The 19,499-nt window shown below is 44.1% G+C and overlaps 1 protein-coding gene across 4 annotated transcripts in view; it reads left to right on the forward strand.

The window, feature by feature from the left end:
* SPTLC1 (serine palmitoyltransferase long chain base subunit 1) overlaps window positions 1–17,238 on the forward strand; it is an 86,792-nt gene extending 69,554 nt beyond the window's left edge. For 2 of the 4 annotated variants that reach the window (XM_034967699.3, XM_063594334.1), the window contains 6 exons: window positions 1,385–1,480; window positions 1,825–1,921; window positions 3,038–3,092; window positions 10,720–10,837; window positions 14,308–14,381; window positions 16,645–17,238. In XM_034967699.3, the coding sequence (XP_034823590.1) occupies window positions 1,385–1,480; window positions 1,825–1,921; window positions 3,038–3,092; window positions 10,720–10,837; window positions 14,308–14,381; window positions 16,645–16,738 (534 nt within the window). In that variant the 3' untranslated portion in view covers window positions 16,739–17,238. The remainder of the gene's footprint in view (window positions 1–1,384; window positions 1,481–1,824; window positions 1,922–3,037; window positions 3,093–10,719; window positions 10,838–14,307; window positions 14,382–16,644) is intronic. The other 2 variants (XM_034967702.3, XR_010109126.1) reach the window with 2 other exon arrangements.
* The last annotated feature ends 2,261 nt before the right edge of the window (window positions 17,239–19,499 follow it).

Raw genomic sequence — 19,499 nt, forward strand, 5'->3', positions numbered from 1 at the left:
GTTACATGCACCGAGGAGGTAAATGGAATAAATGGAAAGATAAATGGAAGTGTAATTCAAGCAGATTTAGCAGTACACTACAGCCTTTTTTAAGGCATGAAAATTTTTATGGAGGAAAAAACTTGAACTTCACTGTTGTAGTTTTGTGAATGCTTCTAGCAGTTGTCACTTTGGGAAATACTGTGAGGAAATACTCACAAGCGCCTGAGAGTAGAGAGCAGAATGTACGGGCTTTATTTGGATCCTGATTCAAACAAATGCTGTTAAAAGAAAATTTGGTGAGACAATCAGAGATATCTGAACACTGAATATTTGAATATATTTAACATCAAATTTAAATTTAACATTTAAAAATTGTTAATGTCTTAAGTATGATACTAGTTTTGTGATTATGTTTTGAGAGAGTTTTTATCTTTTAGAAATACACAGTGAAATGTTTATAGATGAAACCCCATGAAGTCTGGGACTCACTACAAAGAAATGATGAAGGTGGTAGGGGATATAGGTGAAGCAAGGTTGTCCTTGAGTTGATAATGTTTGAATCTGGGTGATGGGGATTCTTTGTTCTGTTCTACTTTGTTCAGGCTTGAAATTTTTCATAATGAAAGGTTTAAACATGCTTTTTAAAAAGGGCAGGAGTGCAGAGTTTCTCAAAACTCTGCTGGATCTATGAAACACTAAGGAAAACACTAGCTGTGTTCTGACAATCCATTAACATGGCCATCAGTAAGTAATGATTGAATGCCTACTGTGTGCCCAGAATGGAACTTGGTGCTGAGGGCTGGACCCAAAGATGAGGACCGAAGGAGTTCTGAGTGGTCAGAAAGATGTAGGACTCAAAGCCCATTAGGTCATTAGAGCACATTAGGTTCTTCTGCTGTCCAGTTGGTCAAAGATTCCATCGCCATGACGTTTGGATAAATTGACTTATGAAATGCTGAGAGGCAAACTGAATACAAGAATAAAGTGCTCAAAACTTCGATAGACTTTTTATTTATCTCAGTGCATCCCATGAGGAAGGCCAGCTAGACCACTGTTTTAGCGAGGAAATAGTCTTATTTTGTACCTGTGACTACTTTTAATATTGAACAGCTTTGGGTTTTATTTTCTTATAATTTATTTGTCTTTGCTGTGAGTTAATTTGTCATGTATAATGAAATGGTAAAAATGTATAAAATGAGACAGTTTCAGAGATGGGCCATGAGACTACAGTTCATTCAGCGATAGATGTTATATGGTTTATTTTTTATTTTCATGTAGATAGGTAGTTTGAATCCAGATATTAACAGACAGTTTAATGCTGTTAAATTTTGTCTCTAGGCTTGAAGTTGGCCTTTTTTTTCTTTAAACTGTGGAATAACTGTCACTCCTCCTTTTCCGGCAGATTGATGATATTGATCTTATCAGTGCCAACATGGAGAATGCACTTGCTTCTATTGGAGGTTTCTGCTGTGGCAGGTCTTTTGTAATTGACCATCAGGTGGGTTCTTTTTAAAAACAGGAGCTAAAACTGAAACTAATTTCTCCATTGGTCACCTCAAAATATAACTTTGAAATACGAAATTTTACTTAGTTTATCACACAATTTTTATTTAAATGTCAATTTTTAAAGAATCACTCAAAATATTTCTATTTAGAAATGATCTCTCATTTAACAGAAAGTCTTGTTTCTGTTACACGTATAATGTTTATTTATGGCTGGATCTTACCCCCCTCACCACATGTACACACTGTTCAGTAGTTGTTCTAGAGAACTGGTGCCTTTCAAATGTTTACCTAGAAAGGACAGAGAATGTGTATATGTCTTCATTTGTTTCTTCTCAGCGACTTTCCGGCCAGGGATACTGCTTTTCAGCTTCGTTACCTCCCCTGTTAGCTGCTGCAGCAATTGAGGCCCTCAACATCATGGAAGAGAATCCAGGTATAACCCTTTAAAAACCCAAGGAATCAAAGAGATTTCAGGTTACGTTAGTTGTGTTACTGATTTACTTACTGGAGAAATTATTTGCCAGACAAAACTGGTTTGCAGTTACATTATATAGCATTCATAGGAAGAATGGCAGTGAAGAAGCTATTCCTGCCCCAAAGACTTGGGGTCAGAGCTTTTCTCCTGTGCTTGGGGCCAGAGCCAGAGCCAAAGCAAGGCTAGCTCAGATAGTGGGTGGAGATGCTGGGAGGAGGAGGGGCTCTCAGCCAGTTCTGGGCCTAAACGTTCCATTGGTGTAAATAAGCCAGTCTTTATTTGGTTAATAGTTTTTTGAGAAATCGGCTGAAGCATGCTGCTTTTTTATCTGTGCAATTTTATAAATATTGTGAGTTTTCACCTTTAGCCTTTGAATCATCAGTTGGTACTGAGGCCAAGCCGGGTTTACCAGCAAAGAACTTACTCAGTGGGAAAAATTAAAAGTCTACTAAGAATTTAAAATGTGGCCTTTGGCTATGACAGTGCCACCTTTGCAAAGCTTAAAACGGAAAGGGAGCAGCAGGCCCTACCCGGTACAGTATTTCTGAATCTTCATCACTGATACTAATTCAGAGAACCAGAAAATGTGTGTCTCTGCTCATTCATATGCTTGCTTCTCAGATGGCCTGGCACGCCTACCTTCTGATCAGATACTTTAGTTTTGGGATTTTCCTTGAATAAAAAAGGAAAATATCAAGAAAAGATGGTAAAAATTACTTTACTATAGTTGATTTTTTACCAAATTGTTTAGGATAAAGAAATAAGCAATAAATTTGTACCCTTTGATTCTTAGCCAGATTAGGATCTTGATGAGAACAAGAGGCATTGATTGTTCTTGAAAGCATCATTCCAGGTTTGTTGAAAGTGGGATACTGAGGTGAGAAGGGGCCAGTTAGCACGCACCAGAGACAAAGCTTGGGCCTTCAGGGGAGTATGGGTTCTTGGCTCTGTTAGTATGTAGAAGGATTTGTAGCATTTTAAATTGATGAACTTGATCTGGGTCTTCAAAAATATTTTTAGGTTAGTACTATCATAAGTTTCAAATAGACTCTCAAACGTATTTTTTTCATCTAGGTATTTTTGCAGTGTTGAAGGAAAAGTGCGGACAAATTCATAAAGCTTTACAAGGGTGAGTTTTATATATTTTCAACCAACATAAAGTTTATCTGCACCACACTTAACAACTAATGGAAAGTTTTAAATTTCTAGGCTTGGGTCAGTTTGACCAGATTGCAGCTAAGAAACCAAAAACTTAGTTCACTCACATTGGTTTATTTGTGTAAAACCAGATCATCTGTTTTAAAGAATCGTGACTTTGTTTTTCTGAAAATGAAACAAACTCATTAATAAAATATTACAGCAGTACAGAAGATAGAAAGATGAAAATAACAACCCAACATCTTACCACCAGAAATAACCAGGGTAAACACTGAAGCATCTCTCCATGTCTGCACACACAGGGATGCCATTATATATTATGTAATTAGATGACTGGGTTCATACCATCTGTGTTACTTTTTAATAAATTACTAAGTTTTAACACAAGAAAAAGAAACAAGTGAAATTTTATCAGTTTTTTTTTTTTTTTTTTTTTTTTACTACACAAGAGTCACTTTTTTTTTTATTATTATACTTTAAGTTTTAGGGTACATGTGCACATTGTGCAGGTTAGTTACATATGTATACATGTGCCATGCTGGTGTGCTGCACCCACTGACTCGTCATCTAGAAGAGTCACTCTTTAAGATTCCTCTGTAGTTAAAAAAAAAAAAAAAAATCGAGGTTGGTGATATCTCCAGGCACATTTCTCGTCTTATAGAAAGTGATTTCACATTGCCCGAGGTCTTTCTTTTTGCCTTTCCTAAGGTTAAACATGCTTTCTTGGTCATGAAAGTCCTATCTGTGTTCCGGATATGGAAACTGGAGACTTAACTGAAAGAAAAGGACAATTGATAAATGAGTACATCACAGCTGTTCCAGATAAAGAAGGGGCAGAGACAGTTAAAGTTCTGGGTGTGTCTGTGTGATAGTAACAGCAGTTCTTGCATGATTTATGGTAGAGAGATATATTTGTATTGGTTCCAGTTCCATTGGTTTGTGAAATATTAATATGCCAACACAGCCTAGCATATTGGAGTCACTGGAAATGCATCAGTGCTAGCCTTACATGCCTTTCACTCTATGGTGTTAACCTGCCTTTTTCTAAGTCTAATCTCCACTTACCCCAGCTGTATCACACTTTTTCTTTCCAAAATTCCTAATCCTCTGTCTTCACTCCCCTCACTTTTAGCTAACAGCCTGGCCTTATGCTGTCACTTGGGACTCTGTCATATTTCCTGACAAATCTACACACCTGTGGGTATCTGAACCAGTCTTCCCTCCTGTAGACCAGTAAATGTTGCTCCAACTACCACAGGCCCTTTTTTTAAGGACTGAGTGCCTTTGCTTGTCCCTGCTACTTTGTCATCAGCCTGTCCCCTTTCTTGTGTTATTTGATTAGCAGTCATGTCCACTTTAAATTCCTCTTGCCTGTCACCTGACGTTTCCCTCTGCAACTCCCCATGTCTTTGCTCCTCTCAGTAGCTATCATCTCCACGTCTTCACTTACACTGGCAGCTCTGACACCTGGCTTCTGCTACTGCCCTTCGCCTGGACTGTTTTTGTGGAGGTCTCCACTGACTGCTGAATCCAGTGGACCATCTTCAGAGCTCATCTTCTTGATGTCCCCATAGTTTTCAGCACAGGTGACCACTCTTTCCTTCTTTGGACTCTGCTACACTGCACGCCTGGATTTCCTTTTACATCTTTGAATGGCTCCATCTCGGTCTCCTCTGAAGGCTTTCTTTCAACACCTTGCTCTTCAAGACTTTGTCTGTGCTTCTCTTTTCTTCTCATTACCTTCTTGAAGAATTGCCTTCTCCCACACCTGGAGCTCCACATCGTTTCATGACACCTGTATATAGACAGCTCCCAGCTTCGTATCGCCACCCTGGACCACTGCAGCTGCAGGTCTCACACCCAGTTGCCTACTCAGTATCCACAGTTGGAAGACTCCATGGCACTCACAGTAAACACGCATTCACAAGGGTCGCAGGGGCAAACCGTGCTGGTATCTAGATGGTTACAGAGAACAGTAAACAAAATAGCAAAGAGGCCAATGTGACAGGAGGGAAGGAGTGGGAAATCTGGTGGAAGATGAGGGCTGGGTCATGGGCCATCCACACACAGGGACTTGTGAGCCGTGATGAGGACATTGGCACACAGAGGAAGCCCTGGCATGGTTTTGAGCAAAAAAGTGAAACAGCCTATCTGATACCCTAGCAAAATTACTTTTGCATGGTGTGAAAAAATACATTGAACAGCAGTAAGAACAGAAGCAGGGAGACCAGTTAGGAGATTGACGCAGGTGAAAGGTGATAGTGACTCTGACCATGTTGGGAGCCATGACGTGCGAAGTGTCTGGATTCTGGGTATCTTCTGAAGGGAGAGCACACTGGATCTAGCAGAAGTTCATATGCAGGATGAGTGAGAAAGAGAAGACTCCAGGTAGAGCTTAGGGGCTTTGGTCAGAGTAAATAGGTAGAGTTGCTAATGAGTGAGAGGGACAGAACTGTGGAGAAATACCTTCTGGGGAAGGTCAGCAGTGGTTATGTTAAGCCCAAAGTGCCCATCAGACATGGAGTGCAGAGCAGCAGCTGGATATACAAGTCTGAAGTGTGAGGGAGAGTACTGAGCTAGAGATAAATGTTTGAGTCTTGGGGTATGGATATTATATGAAGCATTTCAGTGTGAAGAGGTCAGAAACTAGCAAAGACTAGTCCGAGAAAGAGTGGCCAGTGAGGAAGAGGCAGGCTGGAAGAGCCTAGAGTCCTGGAAACCAGGGAAGAAATTGCTTATGTAGGAGGTCAGCCTGTGACATGCCACTGCTGACAGGCCAGACCAGATAACAGAACACTGATCCTTTGACTTCGTCATGTAGAGGTATTATGACTTGGTGAGTAGTTTCAGGGGAGTGTGGGGTAAAATGCCTGCTTGAAGGAGGTTCCAGACAGGTGGACACGGCCTAGATGACTGTTTTGAGGAGTTTTTCTCTGAAGAGGAACTAAGAAACAAGATGGTGGCTGGAGAAAGAAATTGGTCAAGAGAAGAATATTTCAGTTTAAGATTACTGAGATCAATTTCTGAATAACATCTGGCTAAGTATAAAACATCCTTTCTCCTACTGGTTGGCAGTACTGTATCATATACCAGGTTCCCATTTGTACCTAGATCTGTTTTTAAACTGTCTCTTCCATTCCATTGGTATATTTGCTCATTCCTCAGACTCTTTTGATTTTGTCTGTTTTTATCACTGTTTTGGAATACAGGTTTATCACTAGTGTCTGTTTTTATCACTGTTTTGGAATATGGGTTTCTCCAAAATTATTGCTAGAATCTTAATTGGAACTGCATTAAATTTTCTGATGAATGTGGAGGGAAATGTCATCCATGAACATGAGCTCTCTATTTAAATCTCCCTTTGTGTCCTTTAATGGAATTCCTATAAAGCCCTTGTACCTTTATGGAACCTTTAAAGGGAATTTTCAGACATCCTATAGATTTTGTTGCTGTTATGAATGGGGTTGTCTTTTCTGTTATATTTTCTACTTGATTATTGCTGATTCATAAGAATATTATTATTTTCTCTAAACTGACCTTATATCCAGGAGTCTTTCTAAACTCTTAGTATTTCCAGTAGTTGTTTCATTGTGTTATGATGATGTGCATGGAAGTCCTGTTATCTGCAATAATGGTGTTCTCTCTTTCCTTCCTAATGCTTTTACATCTTAGTTCATTTTCTTATTTTATTGCTTTGGTCTGAGTCCCTAATTTGTATTGAACAGTGGCAATAATAGCAAACATTCCTTCCTTATTCCCAGTATAGAAGCACTTCTTCATTAAGTATAAAACATCATGCTATGGGTTTTTGGTGAGTAACTTTTATCGAATTATTCCTAGTTTTGTTTTGTTTTGTGGTTTTTTTAAGAGACAGGATTGTGCTATGTTGCCCAGGCTGGAGTGCAGTGGCTATTCACAGATATAGTCAACACACTATAGCCTCAAACTCCTGGACTCAACCAATCCTCCTGCCTTCACCTCCCAACTAGTTGGGACTACAGGCACGTACCACTGCACCTGGCTAAATGATTCCTAAATTTGAAGGCCTTTTTTTAAAATCATAAATAGACGTTGAACTTTATCTATTTTTTTTACATCTATTAAGGTAAATCATAAATTTGTCTTATGGCTGAATTACATTGAAATATTTTCTGATGTTAAACCATCCTTGCATTCTTGAGAAAACCGTTACTTCATTATAATATCTTTTTCTACACTGTTAGATTTATTTAGCTAATATTTTAATTTGACTTTTTATATCTGTTTATAATTTAAATGGATCTATAACCTTGTACCAACTTTATGTAACATAGGAGTCAGTGTTAGGGTAGCTTCGGTAGATGATTTGGCTATTTTCCACTCTTTCTGCTTCATGGAAGCACTGAGTAAAACAAGGCTTGATCATTTCTTCAGAAGTTGAGAGTAGGTCTCCCACTTTACAGCCATCTAGGCTTGGGGCCTTTGGTTTGGGAATAGTTGTTGATTATCTCCCATATATCTATATTATTTTAACTTTTTATTTATGTAAATTTGGTTTTGTGTGTTTTCATCATAGTGTGTTTTCTTATTTTTATGCACTGTCTCATTGCACTGTGTTCTTACTCTTCTTCAGCTTCTTACATTTAGCTTTTGGTTTTATTTCGTATTTTCCAATAAATATATTAAAGATAAATATTTTCAAAGGCAGTATCTTCAATGTTTAGTTCTGAGTAATTTTTTTGTTCAATTTTTCTCTAATTTCTCACTTCTCTCATCTCTGAGATTGAGTTTGGGAAAGGAAGTCAACATCCTATGCTGGTTTGCCTCTGTTTTCATTGTAATAGAGATAGTTATTGGTGTCAGGTTCTCCCTATAGACTGTAAGCACACAGTGGAGACCATGGCTACTTTGGTGATTGCTCTGTCCCTGGGAGCTAGCCCAGTGCTCGTTTATCCGCTGGGATAAGATGATATGTTTGGCAAAGTCTTTTGTTAAAGAGTAGTATAATAGACTCTGAAACACGGCTTCGCTGAACTCAAGCTATAACTGTGTCTGTTTGGTTTTAATTAAACTCATCTGACATTCAGCATCTAGGCAACCAGAGACAGGGCATTTTGTTTAATTCCTTCTCTCACTAGCATGTGAAATGAGACCATTTGATCAAAAAGCACAAGTTAGATCTGGACCTCAGGTGCCTTGTATTTCTTTTCTTTTTTTTTTTTTTTTTTTCTTTTGAGACAGAGTCTTGCTCTGTCACTCAGGCTGGAGCACAGTGGCGCGATCTCAGCTCACTGCAACCTCCACTTCCCAGATTCAAGCGATTTTCCTGTCTCAGCCTCCTGAGTAGCTGGGATTACAGGCACGTGCCACCACACCTGGCTAATTTTTGTATTTTTAGTAGAGACGGGGTTTCACCACGTTGGTCAGGCTGGTCTTGAACTCCTGACCTCGTGATCCCCCCAACCTTGGCATCCCAAAGTGCTGGGATTATAGGTGTGAGCCATCGCGCCTTGTATTTCTTGAGGAAAATTCAGGCCATTTGATTCCTATGAAATGCTATTTGGAAAGCAGTTTTTTTTGTTGTTTTTTTTTGTTTTTTGCTTTTATTTTTGTTTTTGTTTTGAGACAGAGTCTTGCTTTTGTTGCCCAGGCTGGAGTGCAGTGGCACGATCTCAGCTCATTGCAACCTCTGCCTCCCAGGTTCAAGCGATTGTACTACCTCAGCCTCCCGAGTAGCTGGGATTATAGGTGCCCACCACCACACCTGGCTAATTTTTATATTTTTAGTAGAGACAGGGTTTCACCATGTTGGCCAGGCTGGTCTCAAACTCCTGACCTCAGGTGATCTACCTGCCTTGGCCTCCCAAAGTGCTGGGATTACAGGCGTGAGGCACCACACCTGACTGAAAGCAATTTTTTAATACTGTGAGAATACATGACCTTTAAAAAAAAAAGATACTTGATATATGCGTTTAACATGGTCAGAATTTACACAGGAAATGGGTTTTCAAAGTGTATTGCTTAGTTTCTACATTAGTAAAGAACTAATCTAGAAGGTTCCCCCACATTCCACATGCCCAAGATTCCATGATTCAGACCTGTAGCCTGCTTTATTGAGAGATCTAGCAGGATATATTTAAAGAAAGGAGACGCTAATTAATAATGTTCCAAGGGTGATTGGAAGGCCAGGTCAGATGAGTTTCCAGAATTCACATTATTGTAACACACAGTAGTCATTCTGTAAAGGCTTGTTGAGTCCTAAACTGGGAAGATGCCGTTGTGCTACCTAGTACTTTTTATTGTCATTTCATTCTGAGGGAAAAACAAATCGTTTTAGGTGAAACAAACTAAATGAAAGGAATCTAAAATGTTTAGCTCAGTTTCAAATAGACATATATCACATTTGTGTCCTAGGAGGTAGATCAAAAGTCAAATAATATTTGTTGTTATAGGATAAAATAGACTTCAAATGAACCTGACTAGATAGTAGCCAAGATCGTGCCACTGCACTGCAGCCAGCCTGAGTGACAGAGCGAGATGCCATCTCAAAAATAATAATAATAATAATAGTAATATGACATAGCATCTCATGGCAGCCGTAGTAAAAATACAGGATTAAATTTAATTTAATTTAAAAATACAGGATTTGGCCCCTAAAGATCTATCTATCTCCTTGAGAAGCTACAGATTTTTGTGCTGTTAATCCTAAGTAAAAAGAAAATAATTTTAATCCAAGTAAAATCTAAAACTTAACATGCAAATAAGGACGTTTTTCTATCTAAACATATTGCTGTTAGTCAAAATGTAATGTATGTTTGGTATTTGTTGAGTTTTTCTTTGAGACAGAGTTTTGCTCTGTCACCCAAGCTGGAGTGTAGTGGCACAATCTCAGCTCACTGCAACCTTGACCTCCTGAGTTCAAGCGATCGTCCCACCTGAGCTTCCCAACTAGCTGGGACTACAGGCGCAAGCCACCACACTCGGCCAATTTTTTGTTTTTTGTTTTTGTTTTTGTTTTATTTGTAGAGATGGGGTATAATGTTGTTAATGTCAGAAATCATCCCTGTAATTTATGAGAGACAAAAACTGAAGACATAGATAATAAGCAAGGAAGCATAACATAAACTGTAGTGAGTAGCTTGTGAAGGATCCAGACAGGATGAAAAATAGCAAATGATGGAGCAGAGCCTTCCCTAAAGTGGGTGATGAAGAAGGCCCCAGCAGCAGGCAGTGCTGGAGCTGGGCCCTGGCACATGCAGCCAACACAGGGAAGAACAAACATTGGGGGCGAGGGAGCACATGGCAAGGGAATGACAGGCCAAGGTGGGGCCCAGAGGGCCTGTAAGGAGGCACAGACTCCCTGGTGGAGGCTGGGGCCATGAGACCCGGTCCTGTACTCAGGAAGCCACATCGCAGGCAGACTTTTTTAGATGAGGAAGCACTGCCCAGAGTGCCTCGTTTCCCTTTCTTTGTTGGAATTGGAATGATGCTTCCCATCAGTCGCAAGCTTCTGTACGTTCACTGTGCCTTGACATTGTGGACTTCTAACATTATTTCTCCATGAGCGATCTTCGAGCCTGGAAGGGACTTACAGCTGTGTGTGTGTTTCCCTTCTTCAGCATTTCTGGATTAAAAGTGGTGGGGGAGTCCCTTTCTCCAGCCTTTCACCTACAACTGGAAGAGAGCACTGGGTCTCGCGAGCAAGATGTCAGACTGCTTCAGGAAATTGTAGATCAAGTAAGTATCCGTTGACTTGAGGCATCCCCCCACACCACTTCTGCCCTTGCCCCAAGCAATTTTTTAATGTTAATTTTTAAGAAAAGTCTCTTTGCCCTGAGAGAGAAGAGGGTAGAAAGGAAGATGCTGGTGACCCGCTCTTGACATGGAATCCTAATCCTCCAGGTCCTTCCTAGCTTCTGGCCATGGTAACAGGCAGCAGGCCCTCCCATTGGGTCAATATGTGGCTCCCTCCAAAGATATTGTGTTTTGTACCACTTTGCATTTAAATATACTTGGCCTCTCCTCTGAAAAATTAGCCTTGCAGAAAACTCACTTGCTCACCATTTTACAAAGCCAGGCTTTCCTATGTGTAGTTGGGGGAGGCATTGTGTGTGGGCATCGCACACATTCCTGGACGGCTGGCTGTCCCCGCAGCACAGCTCAGGGACAGTCCACTCACAGTCACCCTGAAGTCAGGATGCTCTTGTAAATGGAAAGGAAGACTGCTTTTTATAACATGCCTAATTTGGGGAGATTTATTTAAATTTCTTTATCTTCCAAAAGTTATTTTACTACTAATTGTCTAAGAAACACATCACCAGGGAAAACTGCTTGCCCCTTTTCATCCAGTAGCACTACCCCACCAGAGTGCTTCCTGCCCTGGGCACGCGGGTTTACAGTGGTTCAGAGCCAACAGAAGTTTCTTTAAAAGGGGGAGGAGGAGCAGCGGAATAATCTGGGCAGGAAGGACTCAGGAGGGGCAGTGGGATGCCACCCACCTCGCACCCCTCTTCCAAGTCCTGGGATGCTGGACATCTGCTTTCAGAAGAATCTGGACTTTTATGTGGGCTGCTGCTGCTGCTTTGAGAAGAATCTGACATATACCTAGTATGTATTTGAGAATGAAAATGGGCATGATTCTGCTTCCTTGTCCAGAGGCTGTAGCTATGAGCAATGCTACTAGGTTTCTGGGGTCATAATGGCAGCTACCACCTGTCATGTGCCTTTCCTAGGCCAGGCCCTGTCCTGAGCCTCATCTGCCTAGACAGCCTCTCAGGCAGGCTCTTCTAGGCCACATGGTTGTGCAGTATACAGACCGGGTGTGCAGGCAGCCTCTGCTGCCTAGCTGGCTTCAGCTGTCCTATGTCCCAAATGTTTGAGCCACGTAATCTGGAATAACAGATTTGTGGAGAACTTCATAAAATTTGTGGCCTTCTAGAGTCAATTACATTAAAAAATAAATAAAAAGCCCCAGGATCTGAGCTTCCTAAGGAAACATGTCAGATTATGAATGATCAGGCTGGAGCTACTTATCTTGTGAGGTGAGGAAATGCAGCTGATGTCCCCTCAGGCACAACTCTGTGGACATGAAGACACTCTAGACAGGGAAAAACATCCCACTGTCTGCTTTACTGCCTCATTGTTTGTATTGTAACGTTCCTTAAATACAGACAAACACAAAACTAAGTATGACATCTTTGTGATTAGAGTTCTCATACAAATGGAAAACTAAAACACATTTATACATTAAATACAAACTAAATGGACAAGCCAGTAAAATTCCCATTCATTTCATTACCTTCATGAGGCAGGTGAATTTGTTTTTTTCAATGGACTTGCCCCAGCGGGACAGCTGAGAGCCGTGTTCACAGAGCAGGTTCATGAGCTGCATGCGCTGGTGTTGGGTCTGAGTGATGGCTCCGCCGTTCTCACTGAGTCTCTTCTCGAACTGCATCGGGACAGCTGAGAGCCGTGTTCACAGAGCAGGTTCATGAGCTGCATGCGCTGGTGTTGGGTCTGAGTGATGGCTCCGCCGTTCTCACTGAGTCTCTTCTCGAACTGCATCAGGACAGTTGTCCACACATGCTTCATGTTGAGGGACAGTTGCCTCCTTCAGATGCCAGTGTATTCATTGCATAGTAAATCCACCTCTGTTCTCTTTTCATTAGATAGCAACAGCTAAAGTCTTACTACTGCTTTGTACCAAAGAGACGCAGAGGAGGACTGCGAACGAAGCAACTCAGTGTTAAAATACCATGCTTACAGGAATTAGCCACGTAATGAAAGAAAACGAAAAGTCTGTGGACAGCTCACAGATCCCAAACTCCTGTCTGTGGGCCTGGTTTGATACTGGCTCTCTTAAGGAAATCCTGTTGAGAGTTGAGTGAGAAGAGAACAATCGGGGGTAGGGAACAGAATACTATCTAGAAACTTCATTGATAGAAAAAATACATATATCTTCCCGCTTCTGTGCATCATCACAGCTTCCATTTTTAAAATCTTCCGAATCTTTTGTTCCACTCCCCTCATCTTTTCAATATTTGAAGGAAAGAAAAGAACCATGCTGCTGTAACTCTTATTTAAGCTTTGTAGATCTGAGAGGCTTTGCCAAGTTTATGTTGAGTTGCTCAACAGGACACTGTTTTTACAAACTGAGCTATTGTTTATAATGTCTCTTAACCACCAGGGCTAGAAACAGAGCCAGTCCAGATGTTTGCAGCAGTTCACTTTTCCAAGTACACTTCCAGAGCCTAGAGTCAGCGGGAGGCTTTTGTCATTGCCTAGTATGGTTTTTCCATCTCTTCCTCGCAGCCTACGACGTGACCCCTCTTCAGGCAGATACTTTTACTGCCAGAGACATGGAATAATTGTTCTTTCCTTTACACTGCCCTTTGCTCTGTTGCTATTTTTTTTTAATATAACTCACATACCACATACCATAAAATTCACCCTATTGAAGTATATCGTTAAGTGGCTTTTAGTATCATACATTCAGCAGGTTGTGCAACCATTACTATCTCATTCCAAAACTTTTTCATCACTCCAGAAAGAAACCCCTGTAGCCTATTACCTTGCTCTGGTTGTTTGTGCTTTCTTTATTTTAGTAGAGATTGTTTTCATTTTTTCTTAATGTTGACAGATGGTTAATATATAGGAAAGCTGGGTAAAACTTTGTTAACGCCAGATTCTGCAGTGCCCAGCGGCACCATGCCCAGATGCCACATGTGGACATCGTTTTTGCTAATATCTGAAGTGCAGTGGTTTTTCTCTGACGCAGTTCTACTGGTGGTGGTGGTCATAAGTCCAGCCTGCAGGACTTTGCTCGCACCACTTCCTCATGTGCTAACTCTGCTTTGTCTAAATGGTAGTCACTAGCTAGCTATGGCTGTTTGAATTTAAACTAAGTGGAAATAAGAAAAGGTGCAACTGTGACCTCTCAGTAGCACCAGCCATATCTCCGTGTGCTCAGCAGGCGCACAGGGCTCATGGCGACTGCTGGGCACTACACAACAGAGGTATTTGTCATTGCAGAAAGTTCTGTGGACAGTGCTGCCAAGGTGGTGGTGTAATATTTTGGTGATATCTTCTAGCAATTATAATTGGAAAAGTGAATTAAAGCTACCGTTGCAGGATTTCAGCGTTCCCCCAGTTTAATTACCACCATGTCTGAAGTCCAGGTTGCAGATGTCTTCTTTTTCTTCCTACAGTGCATGAACAGAAGTATTGCATTAACTCAGGCGCGCTACTTGGAGAAAGAAGAGAAGTGTCTCCCTCCTCCCAGGTCAGTTGACGTTAAAATATGACCTTATTTTTTTCCCCTACTCTGAGCTCTATGAAATACGTTATCTTTTGAAAAATTTTGAAAGACTATCATAGGCTATGGAAGAATATCTGTCATTAAAATATAGTACATTACCTGTCTTCTGCTCTTAAACTAGAAGTTTTTTAAATTTTAACTGAAAAGCTCCCAAGGACTCACTGAGTACCCTCTCAGTTAACTCAGAGAAATGTGTGGGAGCCCAGCAATGAACTTGGGCAAACTGAGTTTCCATCAGCTCATATCTGCCACATCTGAAAGGTGGCACATGCCATACCAGGAGTTCCTGCCACAAGGACCGTCCTGCAGGGAAGATCGGCAGTGTGGGGTGGGGGTGGGCATGCGCCTCTGCTGCTCCTTCAGTCAGCAACACTCACTAACATTTGGGAAAAAACAAGCAACAGTGGGGAAAATGTACAGCATCAAGAAAAAACACCAAAAGTAAAAGACTAATGTCTTACTTTTAAGGAGACTGGATTCTGTTCACAAAGCATATACGAGGTAGTCCAAGGAGTTGGCCATCCCACCACAGCACTGGGCCAGGCAGTCACAGCAGGGGGCATGGACATGGTCAGTTCTGCCCTGGGGCATTGCTCAGGCTTTTGAGAGCAGGTGATGTCTACACCAAAACTAGAGAAGTGTGTGTGTCGGGCATCCTGTGGGCGTCGTGGCTTTCCATCAGATGAGGTGGTGTGTGCTTTGCTCAGGGTTTTCAGTGGCTTGGAGACCTCCAGGTTCATCTGGGAGTACAGAGTGCAAGCCGCAGAAGAGCTGGAGAGAAGGGTCCTGAGGCCAGGTGCCAAGTCAGGGAGGCTGCAGGAGAGCCCACTGGGGAGTTTGAATGCTCTGCCGGCCCACAGTGCCAGACCAGGATTTGGAAGATCACTCTGGTAGCAGCTCAAAGCACCTTAAGGACCTTGCCCTTCTCAGCCAGGTGCAGTGGCCCACACCTGTAACCTCAACACCTGGGAGACCGAGGTGGGCAGATCACTTGAGCCCAGGAGTACAAGACCAGCCTGGGCAACATGGTGAAACCCCATCTCTATAAAAATTAGCCAGGCATGGTGGTGCACGCCTGTGGTCCCAGCTACTTGGGAGGCTGAGGTGGGAAAATCACCTGGTTCCAGGAGGTCAAGGCTGCAGTGAGCTGAGATCACTCCATTGCACTCCAGCCTGGGCTGCCCCCTTCATTTTTTATTGCACTCATCCAAAGGTGTAATCCTACATCCTACGTTTACTTGTTAGTAAGACCGTAGGTGCATGAAGACGGGAGCCGTGCTGGTTTTGTGCCCTCAGGACTCCATGCACAGCATAGTACAGCTCAATAAATATGTGTCAAATGCATGAAGCAGATGTTTACAGACGAACTCTGGGGGACAGAGGTAGCATTGTCCTTTCAAGCTATTATTTCTTTGATTTCCTGAAAACTTGAAAATTTCTGCCATGCCTTAGAGTATTACAGAGCTTTCACATTGCTATTGACATAAATATGAACAATCAAACTGTCGTTGATTTGAGAAGGATGGAATTCCTGCTTTGTGCCTGGCACTGCCTGAAGCAGTACATGATGGACAGGATGCTATTTCCCAGCTTCTGAGGCAGAGCCCATGGAAACTCACTCTGACTGGGTGTGCACTGGTGGTGTAGGCCGAGGCCTGCAGGCTGCAGATTCCCTGCCGCAGCAACCCACCTGCCACAGTAGTGAGAAAGTGACTGTGGGCAGCAGGTACATGGATAGACAGGCCTATTGGGAGGACTGCCAGGAGAGGTTTGTTTACAAAAATAGGCAGTGGATTTGGCTCTCAGGCCATATATGGCTGACTGTGAGTGCAGTTCCTCACCTCACATAGATAATTCTTTTTTCTGTTTGTTTGTTTTTGGGGTTTTTTTTGGTTTTTTTTTTTTTTTTTGAGACAGAGTCTCGCTCTGTTGCCCAGGCTGGAGTGCAATGGCGCGATCTCGGCTCACTGCTAGCTCCGCCTCCCAGGTTCACGCCATTCTCCTGCCTCAGCCTCCCAAGTAGCTGGGACTACAGGCGCCCGCCACCACACTGGCTAATTTTTTGGTATTTTTAGCAGAGATGGGGTTTCACTGTGTTAGCCAGGATGGTCTCGATCTCCTGACCTCGTGATCCACCTGCCTTGGCCTCCAAAGTGCTGGGATTACAGGCGTGAGCCACTGCGCCCGGCCCACAAAGATAATTCTTTGTGTCCTTTACTGTTCTCAGCATTCGGGTTGTGGTCACAGTGGAACAAACAGAGGAAGAACTGGAGAGAGCTGCGTCCACCATCAAGGAGGTAGCCCAGGCCGTCCTGCTCTAGGCAGAGTCCCGGGACCATGGCCTCCTGCCACACAACACGCAGAGAGGACTCAAGACTCCCGCTGGCCATGGAGTGGCCTGAAAGAGAGCAAGAACATGTGGATCTTTGATAGGATTGTTACCAAATGGTGTCAATATGGACCAATTGTGTGACCATGAGAAGGATGCTTATTTTTTTTAAAAAGAAAACACATCTAAAAGCCCAGAAACTGATTTTTTTAAGAGGAAAACTAATGACAGTGTATAACTGATGTTTAAATTGTGCATTTAGTACTATTTAAATGTTTTCTTATACTAGTATTTTATATTCTTTTGTTGTCGTTTAAAACTGGAGCTTCAGTGTCTCTTCCCTCCCTCTAATAGTAATGGTTCAGTAAGCACTCCTTAACTCCTTAGTATTTCATAGAAAAATGACTGCAACATTAAAGCTAAGAGGAACACTTCAACATATGTGGTACAAATTTATATTGAAGATCTAAATAAACCGCGTATTTTCCAGTCTTCGTCGTGTGAAGCTAAATGGTGGCTAAAAGGAACACTTTTTGTGTGATTATTATAAACTTTGCATTGTATTTGAATCTTAGAACTTTTGTACACACTAAATATTGATGTCACACCATTTCTAATCTGAGCATCCTTAGCCAGAGAATATTCATTATACTTCCTAAGTGAGCAATAATTTAAATCAGAAGCTATTTTATTTTAATGTAATTAACCTTTCTTTACATTTCTTATGTGTTCACCTCTAATCTGTTTTAGGAAGAGAGTTGGTTATTATGTTGATCCCAGAATATAAATCATATCCTTTATATTTTAGAATATCTCAAATGTATTCCTTTTTTGTATGGTGGGTTTGCCTAGGGACGTGTAACTACAGGCTTTTTCTAAGCCAAGGAAAAAGAGAATTTTTCTTTTCATCTTACAAATTCCAGATATCTACAAAAGATGTGAAAGCACTAAAAATACCATTTTTTTAAAATTTTTTTTTCTTTTTTTTTTTTTTAATTGATCATTCTTGGGTGTTTCTCGCAGAGGGGGATTTGGCAGGGTCACAGGACAATAGTGGAGGGAAGGTCAGCAGATAAACAAGTGAACAAAGGTCTCTGGTTTTCCTAGGCAGAGGACCCTGCGGCCTTCCGCAGTGTTTGTGTCCCTGGGTACTTGAGATTAGGGAGTGGCGATGACTCTTAACGAGCATGCTGCCTTCAAGCATCTGTTTAACAAAGCACATCTTGCACCACCCTTAATCCATTCAACCCTGAGTGGACACAGCACATGTTTCAGAGAGCACAGGGTTGGGGGTAAGGTCACAGATCAACAGGATCCCAAGGCAGAAGAATTTTTCTTAGTACAGAACAAAATGAAAAGTCTCCCATGTCTACCTCTTTCTACACAGACACGGCAACCATCCGATTTCTCAATCTTTTCCCCACCTTTCCCCCCTTTCTATTCCACAAAACCGCCATTGTCATCATGGCCTGTTCTCAATGAGCTGTTGAGTACACCTCCCAGACGGGGTGGTGGCCGGGCAGAGGGGCTCCTCACTTCCCAGTAGGGGCGGCCGGGCAGAGGCGCCCCTCACCTCCCGGACGGGGTGGCTGGCTGGGCGGGGGGCTGACTCCCCCACCTCCCTCCCGGACAGGTCGGCTGGCCGGGCAGAGGGGCTCCTCACTTCCCAGTAGGGGTGGCCGGGCAGAGGCGCCCCTCACCTCCCGGACGGGGTGGCTGGCTGGGCGGGGGGCTGACCCCCCCCCACCTCCCTCCCAGACAGGGCGGCTGGCCGGGCAGAGGGGCTCCTCACTTCCCAGTAGGGGCAGCCGGGCAGAGGCGCCCCTCACCTCCCGGATGGGGCGGCTGGCCGGGCGGGGGGCTGACCCCCCCACCTCCCTCCCCGATGGGGCGGCTGGCCGGGCGGGGGACTGACCCCCCCACCTCCCTCCCAGACGGGGCGGCTGGCCGGGTGGGGGCTGAGCCCCCCCACCTCCCTCCCGGACGGGGTGGCTGGCCGGGTGGGGAGCTGACCACCCCACCTCCCTCCCGGACGGGGTGGCTGGCCGGGCAGAGGGGCTCCTCACTTCCCAGTAGGGGCGGCCGGGCAGAGGCGCCCCTCACCTCCCGGACAGGGCGGCTGGCCGGGCGGGGGGCTGACCCCCCCACCTCCCTCCCGGACGGGGCGGCTGGCCGGGCGGGGGGCTGACCCCCCACCTCCCTCCCGGATGGGGCGGCTGGCCGGGCGGGGGGCTGACCCCCCACCTCCCTCCCGGACGGGGCAGCTGGCCGGGCAGAGGGGCTCCTCACTTCCCAGTAGGGGCGGCCGGGCAGAGGCGCCCCTCACCTCCCGGACGGGGCGGCTGGCCGGGCGGGGGGCTGACCCCCCCACCTCCCTCCAGGACGGGCGGCTGGCCGGGCAGGGGGCTGACCCCCCCACCTCCCTCCCGGACAGGGCGGCTGGCCGGGCGGGGGGCTGACCTCCCCACCTCCCTCCCAGACAGGGCTGCTGGCCAGGCGGGGGGCTGACCCCCCCACCTCCCTCCCGGACGGGGTGGCTGGCCAGGCAGAGGGGCTCCTCTCTTCCCAGTAGAGGCGGCCGGGCAGAGGCGCCCCTCACCTCCCGGACAGGGCGGCTGGCTGGGTGGGGGGCTGACCCCCCCACCTCCTTCCCAGATGGGGCGGCTGGCCGGGCAGAGGGGCTCCTCACTTCCCAGTAGGGGCAGCCGGGCAGAGGCACCCCTCACCTCCCGGATGGGGCGGCTGGCTGGGCG

The sequence above is a fragment of the Pan paniscus genome, chromosome 11, assembly GCF_029289425.2.
Source record: "Pan paniscus chromosome 11, NHGRI_mPanPan1-v2.0_pri, whole genome shotgun sequence".
Lineage (NCBI taxonomy): Eukaryota > Metazoa > Chordata > Mammalia > Primates > Hominidae > Pan > Pan paniscus.